The sequence below is a fragment of the Hydra viridissima genome, unplaced genomic scaffold (genome assembly GCF_058129835.1).
Source record: "Hydra viridissima isolate aposymbiotic clone 2 unplaced genomic scaffold, HvirCarnegie_v1 scaffold_5, whole genome shotgun sequence".
Lineage (NCBI taxonomy): Eukaryota > Metazoa > Cnidaria > Hydrozoa > Anthoathecata > Hydridae > Hydra > Hydra viridissima.
The window spans coordinates 16934421-16953917 of record NW_028324304.1 but is presented as its reverse complement, the minus strand read 5'-3'; the positions used below and the strand labels follow the sequence as shown (position 1 = coordinate 16953917).

At 29.8% G+C, this 19497-nt stretch overlaps 1 protein-coding gene and 1 pseudogene across 1 annotated transcript; both read right to left on the bottom strand.

Moving 5' to 3' along the window:
• Positions 1-10860: 10860 nt before the first annotated feature.
• Positions 10861-12562, bottom strand: LOC149889018 (uncharacterized; annotated as a pseudogene).
• Positions 12563-13478: 916 nt separating this feature from the next.
• LOC145202504 (uncharacterized) lies at positions 13479-16668 on the bottom strand. Its single transcript, XM_090088651.1, has 3 exons — positions 15826-16668; positions 15387-15707; positions 13479-15092 (listed from the first exon to the last, which is right to left on the bottom strand). The coding sequence occupies exons 1-3, from the start codon at positions 16607-16609 to the stop codon at positions 13624-13626; spliced, it is 2574 nt and encodes an 857-aa protein (XP_089944777.1). The 5' UTR covers positions 16610-16668; the 3' UTR covers positions 13479-13623.
• Between the last annotated feature and the right edge of the window lie 2829 nt (positions 16669-19497).

Here is a 19497-nt window from a genome sequence, read left to right as displayed (position 1 = left end):
TAATTCTATTCCTATTTTCGTTTTTTGATGCTTATATTCAATTCTATTTCAGTTTTCGTTCTTCAGATATATCCTAATTTTAAATTTTTCTTCACATTAACGAAATCAATTATTTTTACTTCTAATTTTACTTCACGTTAATGAAAAAATCACTGGATCAGGGCCTAGCTATAGCATATCGGGCCAAGTAAGAGGTCTTTCTTCAAGTGTTCGAGTCAAAGCAGCAGCAACTTCAATAGAGCTCTTGTCTCTCAGGGCTTCTGACTTCTTATATTGTGATGCGATGTCGACAATAGTCAGCACAGATTAAGATGTTTTGTAGCCCACCTTATCATGAAGAAGGTCTACTGAATTTAATCGAACTGCATTGAGTATGGATTGGGGAATATACCGTAGAGTAGGCAGGTATAGCTGACAAACTGCCAACTGTTATAGCCATGCACAACCTCATTTCTTACCCCAGCCTTAACGCTAACTTCTTGACGGCAGCATACTGCGCCAGTAATGTTAGGGATTATTGTATATTTTTGATAGTTTATCACTCATGTTTCGTGTTGACAAGTCAATGATTTCAAGAGTTGAACTTTACTATAGCGTGTAGCACGCAGGTGAAAAAATCCCCACATACTTTTTAAACAGAAAACAATTAGTGTGCGAGTGTGCATGCAGCAATTTGTCACCTCACCACTCGCTTGGAGTTAATTCAAATAGTCAAACCATTTGTAAAACTTAAAGTCAACTTTAGAGTTGACTTTAGAGTTAACCTTATGTTTGTACATGGACTCCGAGGCATATTGCTTGCATGTGTATAAAACTGTGGATTTATCATTCCGGTGGAACTGTAGTTTTACCATAATGGTTGAAGTTGGTAAGCAGTTTGAAATGCTCACTGCTTTATTTTAAAATTTCTCACTTGTAAGTCTCCATTTTTCTAGCTCCTTTATTTGCCCATGTGTGGACACTGTGGTCAACATGTGATAAATACAAATACAATTGGTTGGTAATAGATATAAGTAAGAGGTTTGGACCCATAGGTTGTTCGAACCTCTGACCCCAGCTCCCATTTTACATCAACTCAAAATTTCAAAGTTTGTATCAAGAGACCTCGAATACTTATCACTTCATATAGGTTGCACCTTCAGATCAGCTAGGTTGCCAATATCAAGATCCATGATAAAGGGTATTCTTGCTTAATAAAATTGGGAAATTAATATATTTTTTATTAGCAAAGTTTCACTTGAAAACCCGTCCCCATAACTTTTGTCCGGATTCTTTTTTGTTAATGCCTAAATGCAAAAGTGAAGAAATATAATTTGGACCAAAGGAAAAACTACTTTTTGAACGAAATAAGTTTTTAAACTGTTAGAAACGGTTTTTTCTAGAATGTTCTTAGTTAATGAGACCGGACTCCTCGTAAAGCCTTCCGTAATCTAAATACGCTATTAGTTAGAAACCCATTGGTCTCATTAAAACCATTTGTTGTTTAAAAAAGCCGAGAAAACTTGTGTATAATTGAAGTCGATGAAACTTATTGCAAAAAAGACTTTTCATAATTGCTAAGTCAGTAATATTTTTATTAGTCGATATTTTTAACAGTAGATTTTTAAAGAAAGTGGATAGCAGCTTTAAAAAAGTAAATCAAAGAAAGATCTAGTAGATGATGCAAAAAAACTTGCAAAGATATATGGTTTCTATCTAAGCGTCAAATTAAAAACGAAAAAGATGATTGAAAATAAGGCCTTGGATAGAGTGCCGAAAGTCGGCACTCTAACGAAATTTGCTTATAGTGCCGAAAGCCAGTTTATTGGTTGAAAAAGTCACGTGTCAAAACAAATTCCGATTTCATATATTTTAAATTCCGATCATTTGGAAATATTTGAACTATATATTTGAAAAATTTCATTTCATTCATGCTTAAAAGATGTCAACTAGTTTTGCATGCAAAGATACATTTTTATCATTTGAAGATTTAAAATCAGTTATTAAGAAATATGAGGATTCTCATTTTGTGCAGTTGTGGGTTCGTGACGCCAAAACAAATGAAGCTGCTAGAAAAACTATTCCAAGAAAAGCTGCTATAATAGCTCCACAAATAAAGTATTACTATATAAAGTATTGTTGTATGATATAATACTTTTTGCTTTACCACTTTTTCTAAAAATATAGAAATTTAATCTGTAGTAATACTTATTAAAACAAAAAATTAATTTAACTTCTGCTACCACAATTAAATTGTTTTGCAACATTGTTTAAAAATGGACATTGTTTAAAAGTGAAAACCAGAAAATAATAATTTTAAGCTTGGTGAAGATGCATTTTTCTCTATTACGTTTTTTAACTTTATAAACTAAGAAATTTACTCGAAGCTGTTATAACTGATTCAAAGAATAAAATCATATGTATTTACACATAATATCTACCAGAAATATGTTTGTGTGTTATGTGTTTACTCAGTGATGACATTTATAACAAAAATTTATGACAATTCAAGTACCAAATTTTTGATGTAAGGATTTATTCAAGAAATTATGACCAAATTTTGAGTTTTTCTTAACTTAAAATACAAAACTTTGTCAATTCTTTTTGAAATGCATACAACTTTGTATCAAAAGTAAGATCTTAAAAAAGATATATAAATGATATATAAGTTTTCCAGAGGGGCGTTTTTGTAACCCTCTAATATATTTAAAAATGTAGATTTGATAAAGAAAGTGTTAATTTTTTATTGAAATTTTGCATTTTTATTTGCTTTTTTTACATATATTCTATAAGGTACCAATAAATGTTAATGAAATAATTTGAGTTGGGTGAGTAGAAGTTAGTTTAGCATCGCACAGTGAGTCAAAATCCAAAAAAACTGACAAAAAAAACAAACTAAAAAAAAAAAGTTAGGAACTAATAAATTGAGTTATAATGTAACTAATACCACCAGAAAACTGCTATTAACCCAAAAATACTAGATTTGATGTATCACATGTTTACATTTGCTGGTTATATCATTTTTGCCGTTTTCTCACCTTACTGCGAGTCGGGCGGTATAGTTGCGCTCACCTACCTTAAGTCAACATCATAACTTTAACATTTATATATATAAAAGCATGCATTTTAGATTACAAAGAAAGAAATCTTTGGAAATCAACAATTTTCAAAACTAAAGGGTAGCCCCGGACATATGTGAACGTGTTTTCAATTCCTTTTTTAACCTATGGAACAGCTTTTGTTAGTCATTTAATTTGCATTATGATATTATAAGAATTATGCGTTTATATTGTATTATAAAATTATAAGAATTATGCGTTTTAGACAGTTGTTGGCCTATTTTTTTTTCAAAAAATCCTAACTCTGTTCTCTGCTAGACGAAGTTAGCATCATTTATGGGGATGCACTTATTATAAGGCAACCATTTCCAAACTGCCATCATTTGAATTAAAGGTATGAGTCATTTAACGGGTAGTTACTAAAAATCCGGACAAACTTTCATGGGCAATTACTCCCATAGTTTTTATGGTAGAGATTAAATAAAACTATCATTAAAAAGAGTTTTTAGTTATTTATATATTTTAACTAAGTTTGTCTTCAACCAGTCTGTTTATTCGGATTCGGCCAACTCTAACACGAGTTGACCCAAAAAGTGAAAATACAAGGTTAAGGTTAATTTTTTTCAGGCAAAGCTTTATTCTGATTTGTAGTTGCTTCACGTCTTTTGCTTGCCAGTTACTCTCATACACTTTGCCTTTCAAAACAGCCCAAAAGTCTTCTATTGGACGACACTCCGGTACGGCTGGCGGATTGTCAACTTTTTTGATAAAATTGATGGTATGAGTCTCATAGCAGTTGGTCACGGTTTTGGCATAATGCGAAGACGCCAGGTCTGGCCAAAATATATAATTACCATCGGCATGATGAGCGTTGATGAACGGCACTAATCTTCTCTTTATACAATTAATTTCATAGATGGCTTTATTGACTGCAAGGCCGCTGAGGACAAAAAATGGCTTTGAAATACCTTTGTCAGAAGCGGCTAGCCAGACAAGCACCTTGGGTTCGATCTTGCGCTTTTTGCGATATTTAAAACTTGGTGGAGTCTTGTCTCTGTTGCTAGAGTAGTAGGTGCTGTTTCCATTAATTGTTGAGTGTGACAGCGTAAAGTAAGGCTCGTCGTCAAGGATGACCGATTTTCCTTTAAAATCACGATAAAGACGATCAATGCCGGTTTTGATTCGCTCATTCTGGTTCTCTTGTCAATGAGGTATACCCTGTTTTTTATAACTTTTGATGTCAGTGTACTTGGCAAGAGTTTAAATGATATGTGAATGACTGCATCCATATTTTCGACCAGCTTGCCTCCTCGAAACTCGGTCACTGTGATCAAATATGGTTTTCAGGCGCTTGATACCCTTTGGGGTCATGATTTTGGCCACACGACCACTTCCTTGCACTCTTTTGTACCCAGAATCATTCTCAACACGTTTGATTATATCATAGATAGTGCTTCTTGGAATTTTTTCAGCATTGAAGTAAGCTACTGTGAACTTTTTACCTTGCAATTTATTATTCAAATAGAACTCGTAAATCCGTTTTCTTACCTCTTCTTGCTTGGCCATCATTATTTTCTTAATTATTATTAATTATCTAAAAACAAGTAAATTAACTTACAGAGAACTAAATAAGCTTTAAAATGGATATAAGCATGAAAAAAAAAGACTTAGCTTGTGGCATTTAAAATTCAATTAAAGTTAGTCCGGATTTTTAGTAACCACCCGTTACTTGTATAAAATAAATTAAAAGCGTTGTTTAAAGCATAAGCAACACTTTTCTTTTTTACTTAAAAACAGCATTATAGTTTACAAATATAACGGGGAAAAAAATATAAACGTAGCTAGTTTTAACTGTTTTTTATTTTCGCTATATGTTTTATCATTTTCTTTATTTAATTAATTTAGAAAGTTCATCACATTTTCAAGAATGAGTTGCTCAAGCATATGGAGAGGAAGTGAGGATTTCAATCCTTTGGGATTTTCTTGGTCTTGTACTAACTCTATTTTAAAAATCGTTTGGGAGATATAAGATATAAATATATATTATAGAGATAAAACATGCAAAACCTTGATTATTGCAGATTTGGTATCTGAATTAGAAGTTAAAGATGCTTTTGTTTGGGTTGCAGTGGTAGGTGTTAAGATAGCAGCTGCGGTCTTGTTGAGTTTTGCAAATAAAAGTGTTAATGATTGCTGATGGCTTGATGCGATTGAAATGTTACCATAGATGGTGAATAATCAAAGTCAGAATATATATTTTGATCTAACAGAAATATGCTGGTGCATTTAATTCCACTTTGGGCTATTTCCAATCATGCAGCTTTTGTAAATGTACTGGACACTAGACTAGCAACATCATAATCAGTTATTTTGGCTACAGAAATTCCCCGCATTCATTTAGCTGATGCTTAATTTAAACCATTTTTGAAGGTTTTAAAAAAAGTATTTTTCTAGTAACTATAATCTGAGGTTAGTGTGAAGAGGACAGCTTAGCATATGAATTGCAGCTTTCTCGCAGAGAACACAACGTTGCAATTTTAAATCTTCTTTACTCTTTGAAAACTCTTCTCTACATATATTTTTTTTATTCTCATAAAAAAAATAACTATATTTACAATATTTCAAGGAAACTACGTTAATCAAATCCATTTTTCGTAGTTTCTTCCACACAATTCAATTATATGAATATAAGGGCCAGAAACATACTGTTAATACTTTTTATAAATGTAACCCATAGATTGTATTGCGATTCCATTTAACAGCAGCTAGATATACAACCACATTAAGTGGTTTAATATTGCAAGGTACAAAAGTGACACCGAACTATCTAAGGAAGTACGACGCATAAAAGAAAAAAACGGAAAATCATTAACTAAATGGAGTATCATCAGGAAACTATATATATATATATATATATATATATATATATATATATATATATATATATATATATATATATATATATATAACAGTTTTCACAATACTTAGTAACTAAAAAAGTTAATAAATAACTATTTGATAATGGAAAAAACAACTTTTGACTCTATTATAAGTTGTGAAAAGCCTAAAACCTAAGCTAAAACAAAGCGATTAACCATGAAGACTATGTTATATATGATCTAACATTATTATATATGATCTAACATTATTATATATGATCTAACATCATTATATATGATCTAACATTATTATGTGTTATAATAAATATCAATCTAACACACCCTGTACATAGAAATACTTAATACAAGAAAAAAAGAAAGAAAACCCATTTCGAAAAAAATCGCATCAATTTGGCGAAAAGTTGTCTAGAGAAACCCTCGAACCATATAAAATGCTTCAGTAAAAATATTTAAAGAATGACAAATTTTTTCTCTTGAACAATGATTGCAAATTAAAATGATCAAATAAATTAAAAAAACATAAACAAACTAGCTAGAAAAAAATAATAATTAGAGTTAATTTATTTTAACTTTTAATTACAACTGAAAAAACTTATAAAGTTATTATTTCACTTATAATTCTTTATTTAACAACCACATTTATCTTTATTCAGCTTCATTATCATTATCACCCATAAAATTTCTGTGAGTCTACTGAATAACATTGTTACTTATTTTTATGTTCATTATTATTTACATTTATATTTATATTTTTGTTACTTTCTTGATACAGCTGACAAATTCTTTAAATACTTACCGAACTTAATTTTATGAGTACTTGATGTAATCAGATCTAAATGTTACCTGTAATGATCACTGTAATATAACACTTACAAAAAACACTACCATAATTGCACTATATTAAACAATTTATTACTAAAAATATAATTTCTTGATACAATCAGCCAGATACAGTACTGATATGCTAGTACACACAAGTACACATAAATTTATGTATCATTATTGTCATTCAATACGAATAACAATAGAATGAATTTCAATTACATTTGTAAAAGTTGTAGAGCGTGCTTTTTTATTTTGGCTTTTTTTTACATAAAATTGGTAAATTTGTAAGAAAAAAGGCTTTTGCAGCAACAAGAACGTATTAGAAAAGAGCAACAACATTTCTTCAATACATACCGGATGCACAAACAGCAAGGAATTTTTTAACAACGATAAATTTATCATAAAATTTAAAAAAGAAGAGGTCCATGCAAAATCAAGTTAAATTATTCAAGTATAAGAAGAGAATCAATGTTAATATACATATCTAAACAATTTTTTAGTATACGATGCCTTTTATTTGGCATTTCATTTGGCTGATGTAAGGAACATTTTATTTTATTGATTTAGTTACATGTTTTTTTTCCTGATATTCGCGTTGTTTTGTAAAATGTGGTGGTTTTGTGCATTTATGAGATCTATCATGTTTGGCATGTTCAGTGATAATTGCTCACTTTGACAGAGTTCACATTAGGTAGTTTTACATCGGGGAAGAACAAGGTACAAAGTGTCATGGTGAAATTTCCTAATCTAAAGCTAAAAGCTTAATTATACATTCCTAAGAAACTTATGATGCGAATTTATTTCATTTAGAAAGGTGATGAAGAAAATGTGTCCGAAACGTAAAAAACAAAGAACGAAAAATTAAAATGACATTTCATAATGAAGGCAAACCATTTAAATATATTGGTTATATTACTGAAACAGCGATCTACAGTTAAACAGAGAGTAAAACGAATGAAAATCGATTATTTAAATAGCCAAAGTATTAGAGTTAAAAGAGATCAAAAAGAGGCAAAAAAGAAATGCTGGATGAACTAAAAAAGGTTTGTGTTTTTGTAAGTAACAAAAAAATTTATTACTTTTACAGAAAAACACATAGCAAACATAAGACATGTTTTTGACTTTGAAAAAGACCTAAGGACGTCTAAATCACGTCTTGTAACGTCTTACTTAGCAAACCTTCTTTATACTAAAAAATGTTATTAAAATTTAAATAGTAGACCTAGAATTATTTGGTCTACACTATGTTGTAATCAGTTAAGTATACATTGAGTTAGACTCCTCTCTGAAAGGCTGTTATTATATATTTCATTGTCGATATTGTTTGTTAAGTTAATAATATAAACATTGGTTTTAGGTTTTTTTTAACCAATTCTTTGGGTTTTAGTGAAAGAAAAGAAGGAAACAAAACTGGGTGACGTCAAATTATTGCTCCATCAGAAGAGATCTAAAACTATCTGTAAATATTACCACCAGAGTCATTGACAATTGGGGATGACGCAATGTTACAATTTATTTTTATTTATTTTTATCTAATAATTTAACGAAAATGAAGGTTTTATTATAAATACTGATAATAGCTGTTTATTCAATTATTTCAAGTTTGGTTATCAAGACTGGTTTGTACCAGACTTAAAAAAATGACTTGAAATTTTATGGTGGAATGCAAGAAGCGAACTTTTAATTTGAAGTCGTGTTTCAAATTTGAAATGTGACTTGAGCTTATCCACAAAGAGAACTTAAGCACAAGTCTTAACTGGCAAAAGCATACCGGTTTTCAAATTTGACTTGAAAAACAACTTGAGAAAACAAAAATACTTTACGAATACAAAAAGCAGACTTGATGAAGAGTAATGATTGGAATATCTTCTTTTTTTTCTTCTACGCCAATCAAAGAAGATCACAAAAAGAATGCTCCAAAATCTCTCGAGGTAAATAACAGATTAATAATGCAAAAACAAAATCATTTCAATGCAGTAAAGCCATAAACTATCTCGCGAAAAGCGAAGGCTACGACATACTACCTAGATTATTGATGGTGATACCAACTCATACCAGAGTATTATTGCATCAGACCTTTTTTAGGCTTGAAAATTAAAAAAAGCATACTGTGTAGGGCACGTCCAAAAGCGATGTAATGCACTGCTAAGAACTTTTAAAATAAACTATCATGGTAAACTGTTAACAAATAGCACATCTTTGACGCGTAAAGGACACCATATTGACAAAGAAATTAGTAGGCGAAAGAATTATAAAGTCATTAGTGATACGCTAAAACACAGAAAACCTGAACAAAGTTATAAATGCAATTAGTCCTATAACTTTTCATTGTTGTGAAAATGATGACTCGAAGAGATGGAATGATGCTTTAGAAGATCTTTGGAAAGAGCTGAATCATCTGCTATCATTTGTTTCAATAAAAGTTCCCTGGGGCTTCCTATACATATTTCAAGATTGGTATTGCACCGTAGAGTTAGAAAAATTTCCAAAGGACCACAGAAGCTTTGAAAGGACTACAGAAAGTTGATATTAAACGTGTTGGTAAAACAAACGAAAAGTCTGCAGAGCCAAAAAAATGAAAAATATTGATTTAAAAATGGAAAAGGATAGTGAATTGTAAAATGCCTCTTGTTCTTTTTTTTTAAGGCCTCTAGTTCTCCATTTAAAAGTTTTCCTCCTACAAACAAAGATATCTTTGAGTTTTTTTACTTTGAGTTTTTTTAATAAATTTCTTTGAAATTTTGCAAAGCCATAGAACATAGTTAAATGAATGTGCTGAGAAAAAAAATATTTTTACTACAACATCCCATTAAATACAAAATTGGTATATTGGGCCACTCTGTAAATTTTTTTTAGGTAACATGTTAAGGATCGAATGCATATAGCGAACTTAGGCGCAACTTATGCTTAAATATCGGTAAGAATTTACTGGTTTTCAAATCTGACATGAACATCGGCTTGAGAAAGCAAAAAGAATATTTCGAATGCAAGAAGAGGACTTTTTTAAATTCTAATTTCAAAGTTAGAAAATTTCAAGTAAGACTACAGAAGAAAGCTTGAGCTGATCCGTAAACGAAACTTAATAATTTCAAGCACGTGTAAGTCAAACTTGAATACTTTTCTGCTAGTCCGATAAACGATTCTAATTCGATAAAACGTCGAATTCGGATCGTTTATCGGACTAGCAGCAAAGTATTTTCGGCAATAGCGATAGTTTATAGCAATTGTTCAACCAATAGCGGTATAGCATTTTCTTACGGGAAAAACTGATTGCTGAAACAATTGTAATATAATCAAGTTTGTATAGTAAACATATAAATATAAAGAAGTTTGTATAATATACGGCTAGTGACAATTAGATAACAAGACCGTCTATTATCTTAAAGAATAAGATCTTAACCAGTGAAAAGGTTTTTATAATTCCATAACGATGGACATTTCAAAATGTTTACAAACAATTTATAATATTTATTTTCATAATGGCATCATAACATGCAAAATAAAAGAATATAACATAATATATAAGAGTCAATTTCTCATAAGACTGTTTTGTCGCAACTAATGTTGCATGAAAATAAAGTTTGGACTATCTATAAAATTTTAACAAGTATGGTAAATTTTATCATTAGGGATGTACAAAATAGATTTGGTTTTGCACGAATCTGCTTTTTAGATGTTTTTGGATATCATCAAGTAATGAGGCCCAATAATTTTTTCCACTCCGTTACCGTAACATAAATGTAACTACATCTGTGAATTATTATTATTTTTGTAACAAATTCTATTTTTGTAATGAAATATACTGGGTACTATAACTACAGCCTACATGTTAAGTATATTAGCCAAATTTAATGACAAAAAATTTAATTTATGTGACAATGTCTGCTCCGTTACTGACATTTGCTAATTATTTATTATTTAAAAGCAAAACAGTGTAAGTTACGTTTTAAATTAAAGGGAAAATCTTTGTATACAAATAAATTCAGTACATTGTCTTTTTAAAAAAGGTAAAGCGTCTTTAAAAAAAGAAACTAACTCGACAAAAATCTTTTTCGGATATAAATTGTACAAATACTGTCCGCTCCGTTACTGGATCATTACCATACATCATTAATGTGAAGAACGTCGTGGTCGCTCACAACATCATTTGCTTCAATCAACAAGATATTCAAATTTTCATCGAAATTAACCAGATCAATGATATTTTTGCTTAAATGTTGAGATTGGTCATCATTGACATCCATTGCATCGGCCGAAGTAATGCTTTCATCACTGTTAAAATTCTGAAATATTAAAAAGAAATTCACGGAAGTACTTAAAATAAATTTAATTATTATAGAAGTATATAAATAAGCAAAATAACAAAATACACAAATACTTTTTTTACCATGCTAGTGTTTTTGGAAAACATATATCGCATTAAATTGTAGCAAGTGCAAACTGTAGCCCTCTTACAGAAGCAGGGGCGGGTTTGGTCACTTACCAAGGGGGGGGGGGGGCTAAACTTTAAAAATTTACCTAGTCGTATTTTACGTCTATTTAGTCGTATTTGTCTCTAACATTTTAATTCACATAAAGGGTCGTCTTTAAACTACGGATCTTGTTACAAAAGCATTACGATGGGTGTAAAATTGGTCAAAGTTGGTTGACTTAAATTATGGACTACTCTTAATGGTTCTACTCATTCTCTCGCGTGCTTAATATAGGGGAGAACCAACAAAAGTTTAATTGATGTTAATTTTTACCGGAAACCATCTTTAAAAAAGAAACATAAGTAATAACTTGAATAGTATTACTTATATATGTAGCTTTGGCATGAGTTGTGTTAAGATGATTTTCTAATATCTTATCACCAGATTTTATTCGGAATCTTAAAAGTTCTCTAAAGTTCCCTTCATTGATAACGGATGTTTTTGAATTAGAATTAATAATTCTCCATCATCCCTATGCCCTCTAAAAGGAATGTTTTGTCTAGCTAAAAAAATTATTGACTCAATAATAGGAGTAATTCTTTCTCTATTTTCAACTATTTGCCTATTTCTTTCACTGTCAATCAAGTTAAGAACTTCTCTTTCTGGCTGCTCATAACGGATTAAAAACTCATTAGCTTGTAAAATTGCATTTTTGTGATATAAATTATTTTGGTGGGATTCTAGATCGCCATCTTTTCCTAATAGTTTAGCAAATGTATTTAATGGTACAGTGACTAATTTTTTTAAAGGTTCAGTATTTCTTAATCCTCCAGTATTGTTAACAAGGAAAAGTACACAAAATTTACAGAATAACCCAGATTTTAATGATGAATATACTAACCAAGGGAATTTCATTAAGTGAGATTGATTTAAGTATCGCTTTACTTCTTTGCCTTTTTTAACATGTGTTGAAAAAGGATAAATAAAATCAGATCCAGGCAACCAATTTTTTTTAACTAATCTATATCATGTATTCTGATTTAAAGACTTTGAGTTTATATAATATCCAATATCCTCAATAAAAGTTAAAGGTTCTAAAATATCTTTTTCGATACTGCAAGCAGTGTTTTTTTCATTTTCAGAAAATTGAGAAGTGCACGGTATCAGAATGGTTAAGTTCTCTGTTTTATTAACTTGTTCTGATAAAATGTGTTTCTTGTTAAAATATGTAGAAATTTGACTTGTTTTCTTTTTGCATTAACTGGGTTTTTACCATTTCCATTGGCATTGCTCATTTGTTAAAAATTTTGTGTAAAACTTTAAAATAACACTTGACATACAACACATAAAACTTAAAAATATCCCTTAAAATTTAAAAAATTAAATTTAAAACTAAAAAATAAAAATAAAAAATATGGTTATAAACAAATACAGAAGAATAAACTACAATGCAGACTATATGACACCGCTTTATAATAACAATCTAAGTTGCAATGCATTATGGTTTAGAAACTTATTAACTTAAAAATGCAAGAAGCATTCAAGCGTTTTTCCAATAAAACTAAAACTGAGTTATGTTGCATAACTTATGTATATGCATTTATGCATAACTTATGCATATAAAGTTCATTGATATATTTTATTACTCGCTTTAAAAAAAATATAACATTGTCCCAAAGGGGGGGGGGGAGGCTACTACCCCTTAGCCCCCCCCCCCCCTTAAACCCGCCCCTGTACAGAAGCAACTTAAATCTCGATACAAAACATTAAATTTTCTGTCTGTGTGCAGCTGATGCAATTTCATAGTGCCTGTAATAGCCTTTAATGTTTTGGAACATTTTGAGTCAAAAGAAGTAATTTTGGATCCCTCAATATAGTAAAACTTTATTAATGAATGTCCATTGTTAAGAAAATTATATAAACTTTCTGCATCTGGAAGGTCACAACCCATATTAAGCAACTGATCTGCCTGACGTTTCACAGATCCTCCTATCGCATCTGGTGCTCCCTTGCCATGCCCACTTTCAAAAAAATTCCAACTGGCTAAATTAAATTTTAATTCGTATATCAATGTAGAGAATAAGAAGAAGTTTTGCTTATTCCTATATAGTGTGGTTGGTCCATCAGAAAAAAAATGAAGATCTGTAATTTGTGGGTTATCTATTTTGAGTTCAATTAGCACGGGTTCCAGATGTGCCCATTAGGGTGTCCCAAAATTATACAAAAAAACACTTTTTTTTAAAACTCCTCTTGTACACCCAAAATTCCTTGTCTATACTAAGGCAGAAGACAAATACATGCTAAAAAATTACTCTCAGATCATTTTAAGTGCTTACTGTAAAATTCCAAAATCTCTATTTTTTAGCTTTTCAAAATATCAAAATAAAATAAATAACAGTGTGATTATTTTGTCCACTAATATATATTAATATTATCATATAGAGAGCTTTAAATATTTATAAGTTCTTTTTGAGTTACATTCTTTGTTACTTTTTTTCTCTCCTCTCTTGCTATCAATAGTATATTTTGGCGCTGTTCTTCCTTTTGAGAATATTTAAAAAAGTCGTTTATTAAGCCAATCTTTCTTTCAGCGCAGTCATTAGTTACACTAAGTCCTTTAACAAAAACTTCAAAAACACCATATGATTCAGTTTTTGAAAAGTTGGGATGAGAAGAAACCCAATCTTTAACTTGATTTGTGATTCCAAGGCGTAAAAATATAAGCCAGCTATCAGCAGTAACAAGTTCTGAAAGCTTGCTGTTTGGTAAGATTAAAACTGGATTAGGTTTTTCCATATTTATATTTTTTTGCTCTGGAACTGGAAAAGAAATTAACGAATTCAAAATCTGATACTTAACAGACATTTCCAAGTGAGAATCAACGAGTGAAAACACAACTATTGCTGGAGAAAGATACCACGAATGTTTATGAAAACTTTTAATCAAAGCATTACCAATATCAGCATTAAATTCATCCTTGATAACATATGCTGCTTTAAAAGCATTAAAATCTTTAAGTACAGCGTGTTGAGCGCATCTAGATTTAAGGTACCATGGAGCATAACAAACAGCAACAATAAAGGCACATGTTTCTATTTCTTTTTTATTTTCATCAGGTAAAAAGCTTATAATAGTGGATGTCATCTCTAGTGAAAGAATATACAAAGCATCCGCCATAAATCTTGCTTCGTGACAAGCTCCAGGTTGATGAATTTTAAATTCTTTAAGCTTATCAGATTCGACGCCAAGATAAAAAGCCAAATATTTTACAAGGTGATTATAGTCATTTCTTGGAAAAATTTTATTCTCTAATGAATACTTTGCATAATCTTTAGCTGCTAGCGCCAAGATGTGAAGCTTGCTTCCTATTTTGAGCTTGTTCCAATCAAATTTTTTCAGTTCTGGAACTCTTGAATTCACAGATTCATGAGAAGTTTCCCAGTTTCTTTGAAAAGCCAAATACATAGATTTACTTGGACCCTTAGATTTAACTTTAGTGATAGCCTGTATTGCATGATTTATATGAAGTTCATATATGTGGTGACGACACATAAACCAAAACAAACATTTATTAAGAATTCTACTTATTATTATTATAGCTCCGTTTAGTCTACCTGTATTACTTGATGTAGTATCAGTACAGACTCCAATTGTATTATCCGCTATTTCAAAGTACTCTAAAATGTTTTGAATAACAATGGCTTGATTTTTTCCTTTAGTGCTCTCTACAGGTATAATTCCAAGTAGGCGATCGTCTTTTGTAGTAAATTCAGGACTGGTAACAGATATAGCAACCCTTTCCTTCTTAACAGTAATTTTTAACTTTTCCTCTATTTCTTTTACCAACTTACTGTCAAAGTGCAAGATCAAATTCTTTCCTGCCATTTCTTTGTAATAGCTTGATCTGATGGTGGTACCTAAATTAAAAAGAATTTATTTCTCTTTATAACTACTATTGATTGTTTTAATATCAGGGTGTTAGCCAAAATTAAACATTATACCACGTTTTTGCTGTATTGGGAATATTTATTGTTGTTGTTCAGGAAAATATTGGAAATTTTCAAGAAATTGTCCTAAAAAACTCAAAATAAGAATCAAAAAAAAAAGTCATTGATTTTTAGGAATTTTGAAACCATTGTGAATTCCCCAATATACACCTTTGGGCTAGCTAACACCCTGAATATAAATATTTTGAATGTAAACAAATCTACCTAAATCTTCAATATAATTGAATCTACTTCTAGCTACTGAGCTTCTAGATATATTTAAGTCATTGACATTTCCGCCTAAAGCTTTAATAACAGCTCCTAGAAACATTGTTTGTGAGCGAATGCTGATTCCGCATCTAACACTAACAGGTGTTGTAGCTAATATAAGATTGTCTCTGTCAAACTCTATTGCAATTTCTGAACAGCCCAACTTAGAGTGTTTTTGACGCTTTAGCTTTGTGTGTGTTGGAAGCTGGGTTTCACCCCTTTCTTGAAAATCTAAATCACTATCACTAGAAACTGAAGATTGGTGAGCAGCAGAACCTAAGTAACAAAAAGCAGTAATTACTTTATAAAGCAAATATAAATTTTAATTAAACCATTATTAAGAATAATTATTTAAAAGTTTTCAATTAAAGTTAAAATTTGAGATATCATTTACCTGATGCCTCAAATTCATCTGAGTTATGAGAGATCACTTCATCCATTTCAAAATCAACTTTTCTATCCAATCCAAAATATTCATTAACTCTACATTTTTCTTCATAAGATCTCATTCTTTCATACCTTTTAATTCTCCTTTCAACTCTTTGCTGCATATCAATATCATATTTATCACTTATTACACCTCTCCTCATTGTTCTTTGATCTTGAAGAAAAGCCAAATCTTCTATAACTGCATCATTCGATCTTGGCATATCTTTATCTGATTTGATTTTATCTTCTATGTTGTTTTGAGAAATATCAAATAAATTCTCAAGAAATTCTTCAAACCGATTTTCGTGATTTTTTTTGGTAATTGTGTTCCAGGAAAGATAACTTGTATTTCGCATAGAAATGTACAGTTTATTTAGTTTAATAAATTTTTTAACAATTTGTACTTCAGAAATTATATACTTTCCAAAACCAGCATATTTCCATATGTTTACAACTTTTCTAAGGCAACATATCTCCATACTTTCATAACAAAAATCTTTGTCATGGCAAACCATATCCCTACTCCCACTCTTTGTTTTGCAAGAGAAATTTTCTTGAGTAGACTTGAACCTTTTACTTTTTTCTGTAATAACATACTGATAATATCGTAGAACTGTTCCATTTGTTGGTAGTTGATGTATGGGAAAAACAGAAATTGGACTTCTGAGAATGTTAAGTGGTCGACGCGGGTTTAAATTAACATTATAGTTGGATTTTTTTATTTTAGCAGTCTTCTTTCTTTTCGCCATAACATAAATATATTATAATTTTTTTATAATTAATTTTTATCAATATTTAATTTGTAATAATAAACTATGCAAAATATTCTTTCGTAAAGAGTAACAGTTTGATTCGTTGTTTTTTTATCAGAAAAAAACGATTGGCTTAAGTTTGTTTACCTTATTTAATCAAGATTGCGGCTTTCAAAGTTGGTGTATTCACAAGTCGATATTTTAAATAAGATAAAGTTGGTTTAATCAAAATCAATAATTGCAAAGAAAACAACTAATTGTCAAAAAAGTACAAAAATAATACTCAAATAATTATTGTATTAAAAACATATCAGTATATATATATATATATATATATATATATATATATATATATATATATATATATATATATATATATATATATATATATATATATATATATATATATATACATATTGTTTTTAAAAGTTCTTAATATTTAGAACAGTGATCAAGAAAAGTGTGATAATACTAAGTTATTGAGTTGCCACCATATTCTACTACAAAGCTACCAATATTTTTTTAAATGATTACAGATGTTTAAACTATAAAAAACTACAGTTATTAGAATTGTTAAAAGAGTAAGTTTTTATTTAGAAGAAGCGGAAATATTTGAGTTTAAAAAAAATCAGTATATTTAATAAAATCCCTTTTTTCAAATTTCTACAGTAAGCACTTGAAGTGATCTTAAAAACCTTTTTTCAATACTAGTGGTCTTCTATAAGTGTATAGACAAAGAATTTGGTGTGTACAACTTTTTTTTTTTTTTTTCGTATTTTTGGGACACCCTAGTGCCCATATAGAAGGAGGATCGTGCCTCAAAGAGTCGGATATAGTTGTAAATGACTGATGTCCATCCATTTTATAAATTACTCCTGTATGCAATGTAGCTTGCTTGTTACTTGCTCCAAAATGTGAAGATTGAATTGCAGCAAAATTCTTGCACACATAGTTCTCAGAAAAATCTATATGTATAACAGCTTCGTTCACATTTACTGTTTCTTTTAATTGTTTGTACATTCTGAACTGGTGTCTTATTATAAAAACATGCTTGAATAGCTCGTTTCGAATTGATTCACAGAATTTTAATTTAAGATCTTTAAGTGTTCCACGCTTCACACTTTTCCTGATAACACTTGTTGTTTTCTTTTCTCCCATCTTTTCATATTCCTGTTTTTCTTTTTCCCACTGGAACCAAACTATAATACTTTCATCTTTTAGCAATCCTTTTGCTTGAAATTGAACACGAGACTTAAAACAAATGTTACATTCTCTGAACATGCATTCTCTTCTATCAGTACTACAACAAACTTGTTTCACTACTTCTTCAATATTTTTTTCTTTCAAAACACGCAGGGTAACAAGTTTATCACAAAGTAATTGTATGTTCTCGTGTTTTTTGCACAGGCATGTATCTCTTTCTTTAGCCTTGTTTCCCTATCTATCTGTTATCTCTATCTTTTAACGTGTTTATTTAATTAAATAAACACGTCAACCATTAGGGACTTACTGCAGCGATAAAATATGATTACCTTGCAGCGTTAAATATGATTACCATATATACGCTGCGTTCTTTTACTTTCAATTTATTGTAAGAGTAATTTGTAATTATTTTAGTATTAGGATTTCATTTATTTTTGGTTTTTATTTACATTTGACTCTAATACGTTTGGCTTTTAAAATAAATGTAAATCTTGAAATATATTTTAATAATAATAAATAAATAAACCTTTGGTGTATTTCCTGCATTAATGCAGAAAATAGCTTAGTTTAAAGCTTTTGATTTTTTTTATATTCGAGATGTCAGCTCCGTTATGTTGTTGTCAACTCCGTTATTAAGAGGAAATCACGGAGTTGACAGTAACGGAGTATACATAATTATACATAATCAATAATATCTCATTATTTCTCATTGGAAAACATCTTTAAAATCTTTTATTGCTAGATTGTCCAAAAGATTTAAAGAGTACTACAACACGCCATATAAAAAGCGTAACGGAGTAGACTTCTAATAAGAATATCATTTTTAAAATAAGGTAATTAGGCTCTCATTTTTATATAAATAATGCTTGCAGCACGATATAACTTTAAATGTTAATAAATTCCATAGAACTGGACTTTTTTTCATTATTTTAATTAGTAAATAAGTAAAAACTACAAACCTGTGACTATTTTAGAATGTAATAACGGAGTGGACAAAAAATGTGGGGACAGCAAGTTTTTGACAAGAGCTTCAACAGGATAAGGTGTAAATTAATACATGTATTAAAATACCATATATTAGCATATCTAAAGCACCAAATTATGTCCCCAATTAGCCTTAATACAAAAGAAAAAAAAATTATTGAGTATAACAATATAGCCCTAGATGCAGGACATCTACGGAGTGGACATTTTTGATTAACAATTGTGCACACAAAATTTTAAATTTTAGTTGGAAATATCCGATAAAATGCTAGTTTGTGTTAACGATAAGTATTACTACCCACGGTGCTGTTTTTTATGTTACTTTTATAAGAATTGCTTTTTTATAGCTGTAGGACAAAATTTCAGTAACGGAGTTGACGGAATGAGAAAATGACTGATAAAAGCTACAACATTATTAAAAAAAAAAACATTTTCGCCATGATTTAAGTTTTCTGAATTTATTGACAAACATAACTGCGCAACGTAACATGCTAAAACAATAATGTTAACATGCCTAAGTAACTTTGGTGATCATATTTTTTTTCTAAAATGTTAAAAAGATTATCAAAAAGACCTTTTTTAAAAAAAAAAACCTTGCTATTTACAATAATTTTTATACAAGGTGGCCCATAAGTCACTTTACATTTTAGAAATTAAATAACTTTTTCTTAAATGACTGTATTTAATTAATTTATTTT